The sequence below is a fragment of the Ruditapes philippinarum genome, unplaced genomic scaffold (genome assembly GCF_026571515.1).
Source record: "Ruditapes philippinarum isolate M1 unplaced genomic scaffold, ASM2657151v2 ctg3766_1_1_1_1, whole genome shotgun sequence".
In the NCBI taxonomy this organism is placed as follows: Eukaryota; Metazoa; Mollusca; class Bivalvia; order Venerida; family Veneridae; genus Ruditapes; species Ruditapes philippinarum.
Window position 1 is genome coordinate 45720 of NW_026860072.1, and position 4353 is coordinate 50072.

Sequence of the window (4353 nt, forward strand, 5' to 3'; positions counted from 1 at the left end):
ATCTGCTACCAAATAACCTGTCAAAGACGATATTTAAGGATTAATATTTTTCAGGGCCTCAAAAATTAATTTCACTATTAAACAAACTGCTTTTAAAGCAGCACGCCTCCAGATTAATGCTTATTTTCAGGAAAATTTTGAAAATGTATTTAACAGTATAATATTATATAGTTACCAAAATGAAGCAACTTACACGTTATAAATGGCACTTACAACCCAAGTAAATTTCAAAAAGAGGTAAAAATATGCAAAAATTGTTCTTACTGCGTTAGTAACGCAGTAGAATTATAATTAAAAATAATGAAAAATTAGCAATTACTCACTTGCAATATATAAAATTTTACTTGAATCTTGATTTTTTCTACTTTTTCTAAAATTGTGGAACATTTTTCTCAAGTTGATTTTATTGAAAGATTTTGGCTCATCTGGAGGCGTGCTGCTTTAATATCATATTATACAAGATCAACAGTTACATTAATATCATCAGCAACACTAGTTTCAGTTTTACTATTATGTGATATCAGTGTGACACTTTACCCTATTTGTCATTCTGTTTAGATTTCTCCAGAAAAGTTTGACATAACGAACAGTTGATTCCAATTTTCCCATTAAAACAACAGTATAAGATTATTGAAATTTAAACCATAAACATGATTGTATTACTGCCAGCTAGTAAACAGAATCGTTTAAAGCAAAATAATGTAAGTATCTAATTTTTTCAGTCTTCAATCTATCAATTTGAAAGTGTTTTAATGCTTACCAAGTTGTGATTTTTACAGGTGCCAATATAGATAATAACTTCGCATTCACATTCTGATATTTGGTTATCCGTATAACCCGTTTCAAGGAACCGCTTTCGAAAAAGAAAGTTTTTATTGATTCATCAAGTATTGTACAAGAAGCGTAAAAATGTTAGGGGTTCCAAATTTTATAAGATTTTGGATAACAGAAAGAATTTGATGAAGCGGAGAAAACAAAAATAGTTGTGGAACTTCGAATCATTAAAAATGTTCGGAATATATACGTTTCTAGATGTAACATAAAAGTCAAAATGAATTATAAGGTTCTTTTTGACAATATTATTATTTCACAGACAGCTCTACTAATATGACTATAGCGGCTGTAAGGATGCGGGTCCCAATTCTTGTCTGTGTTTGCTTAAACTTCTTGTTTGTTATTTTCTTTAGTTGACTGCCTCCCGGATATAACGATATCCGGCTATATCGAAAAAAAATGATGGTCCTCTGAATATCGTTATAAGCAAAAACAAAAAATATGAAAAGCATGTAATATCGATTGGAAAATACTGCATGAAGAGTATTCATGAGAAAAAATTGACATGAATATTTCAAACTAGGTTTGATAGTCTGTACGTGAGGGACAATGAAAATGTGCAACATCCTTTACAATCCCTTAAACATGCTTTAATAGTGTTAAATGAAACATCCTAAAGTAGAAGAAAATTAATCAAGTCTAGAATTAGGGATTTTTTATGCGTTCACTTTCAGCATGTTTTTGTGTGTGTCTACAGTTATTTGTCAATATTTCACATTAACAATCTGACTGATAATGGAGTACATATGATATGATATAATTATTTTTACAGCGCATGTTTTGTATTGTGTGATGTATTCTGTCTGTTTTTGAAAGATTTTCAGATACTTAAACAGAAAGAAAAATTTGCAAATCACGCAACAGCAATACAAAAGGTACATGAACAACGTCGTTGTTATCGGGTATATATAATTATTTTACGTCCTGTTTTAAAGTATAAAGTGTCTGTATTCTTTTTTCTTTATTCATAAATCACTGGTACTTGAAACCTTAGAGAAGGATGGCTGGTTACTTTTCATTTAAAGCTATTGTGTTTCTTACCGTCTTGTGCTACTCAACAGCAAGTGAACCCGATATAGAGCCGGTATGTTCAAAATTCAAATATGACAAACAAATGTTGGAGAAAATGGTCAGAATGGAAGCTAAAATGAATCAGTGGGATAAAGAAAAGGAAAACTTTGAAGAGAACATGCTGTCTATAATGGAACATCGGAAGCAGGAAATGAAACGAGAGTTTGTGAAACAAAATCAACAAATTGGTCAAATGCTTGATGACTACAAGAAGATCCGTGAAGAACTCAAAGACAAAACAGCTCAGCTTGAAAAGTTTGCTGGTAAGTTTAACAACTTTTCTGTTTGAATTTTTATTTCTGCTTATTGGTCAACAGCTAATGCTAAATTGTTCACATCTTCAAAGAAAATTGTTTAGATAAAGCCTGGAAGTATTGACCATTGCGCAATAAACTAAAATTTACCTTATTTAATACGTTAGAAGTAACAAAGATTCATTTGTATAAATAACCAGCTAAATAAATTATGAACAAACGCCATCAAAATTGTAAAAAAGAATAAATGTAGAAACGTATTACTTAGAGTTTAAGAGAAAATAAAATTTCTAACTGATCCTTCAAGCTAGTAAATAAATTTTAAATCTTTCTTAAGGGGTAATGTTCTTCTCATTTTTATACACTTCGAATTAAACAATAACTTTCTTCTCCGTTTCTTTTACAGTTATCACTAACATATTCACAATATACTGTAACCAAGTATCATTACCATTGATCAAAATATCAATTTCTTAACATTTGTGCTTCAGGTAATTTCACAAAAACACCGACAATAGCATTTAACGCATATTTAATGCCAGGTCGAGTCTATGGCGACGGTGAAACTGTCGTCTTCTCTGAAATTTTACTTAACGAAGGTTATGGATATGACAAAAGCACAGGAATCTTTACAGCACCCCTGGCTGGTTTGTATGAATTCAGTGTCCACGTATGTAATGTCGATGCAAAGTTTATGACCGTAGCTATCGTTTATATGGATACTGAAGTTGCAGCGACAACAGAATACGAAAGCAACAGTAGCAGCTGTAGCTCGGTATTGGCTCCTGTGAAGATGGCGATTGGTGGCCGCGTGTATGTAAAGAGTACATATCATAAGAATGCGATGTTTTCTGATTCCAGACATAGAAGGCCATCTTTCACGGGTGTTCTTCTGAATATCTAAACACATATTTTGAGCAATATTATCATTTTAAGTGTCGTATGCTTGTTTCTATAATAATATTTATCTCATATCTTAAATTTTCAATAATAATTCTGTTTTGGTATGTTGATTAAAAAAATATCACAATAATCACAATAAAGTAATAATAACATTATTTTTCCGTTGTTTAATAATGTGTATTGCAATCAAATAATCATAAAAATGTAATTGATTTTTGAAACGTTTGTATCAGATTTTGATTACTGTAACATTTAATTTATGACATTATTAATCGTAATCATCTAAGAGATAGAAATTAAAATATAGACGTTTATATCACGTTTACACTTCTACTTCTGCTATGTAGACTAAGTAACATACAAAAGGCATTGACAATCTAAACTGTAAATAAAGAACTTTTCTGTAACGTTTTACAATTTGTATTTTTTTATTTAACATTCATGCCAAATGCACAGCCACACTAACCTGTCGTTTTTGATATCAGTTAATTTCAAATAAATTTTATGTCAAATAAGTATTTCATTATTAAACCGACGTATTGGGTTGTTTTGAAAGTGACATCATTGACGTACACAACATATTATACAAAACACAAAAACTACGATTTTTTGATGATCTTTTCGGTGGTTACTTAGTTTCGCCAGATGATTATTTAATAAAAGAATGATTGAATATGTTGCTTGTGTTAATTTGCTAAGTATTCTTTTATTGTGTTGTTCTTGGCTAAATTGATTTTATGTCCTGCTGCATGACCGCCGTATGGACACATCAACAGTGGTTTACACCGGCTTTGCCTTATTGTCATTTCTGATGTGCATGTCGACACAGAGACACAGGGCTGGCTAAATCTGAATCTGACCATTTTTTTTTGTCACCGATATGCAAACATGTAGGATTTTGATTATAAAAATAAGATAGAATTTGCCTTTTTTGTACTTTCAATTCATCGTCATTGTAATGTTGTAATAGCAATAAACAAAAAATATTTTAACGTATTAATAAATGGTTACAAAACAAGATAACTTAGCATATCATAACAGTGTTTCCTTTCTTCAAAATATCGTACAGAAGGTTCTGTTTTCCTTTACCGTTCCAGTTGCCTTTAAGGGTTAAGGCATCAGAATGGCAGTCACCGTTTATCCCTTTGTGATCGGAAGAGGCGAGAGTAAATGGGTCAGAATAAATAATATCCTTATGCTTAAGCAGGTGGTGTGATTTTTACCATTGTTTTGCTTTAAGCTTGTAACATCCGAGATTTGCCAAAAACATTTTCTTATGACATCAATTGTG

General features: G+C 31.1%; 1 protein-coding gene across 1 annotated transcript; it reads left to right on the forward strand.

The window, feature by feature from the left end:
• Positions 1–1813: 1813 nt before the first annotated feature.
• On the forward strand, positions 1814–3983 carry LOC132758768 (uncharacterized). The gene is made up of 2 exons (XM_060750464.1): positions 1814–2168; positions 2651–3983. The coding sequence occupies exons 1-2, from the start codon at positions 1835–1837 to the stop codon at positions 3061–3063; spliced, it is 747 nt and encodes a 248-aa protein (XP_060606447.1). The 5' UTR covers positions 1814–1834; the 3' UTR covers positions 3064–3983.
• The last annotated feature ends 370 nt before the right edge of the window (positions 3984–4353 follow it).

Coding starts and splice junctions, on each gene's coding strand:
- LOC132758768 (XM_060750464.1), top strand. CDS start 1,835: ATGGCTGGTTACTTTTCATTTAAAGCTATTGTGTTTCTTACCGTCTTG. Junction 2,169..2,650: donor TCAGCTTGAAAAGTTTGCTG/GTAAGTTTAACA, acceptor TTTGTGCTTCAG/GTAATTTCACAAAAACACCG.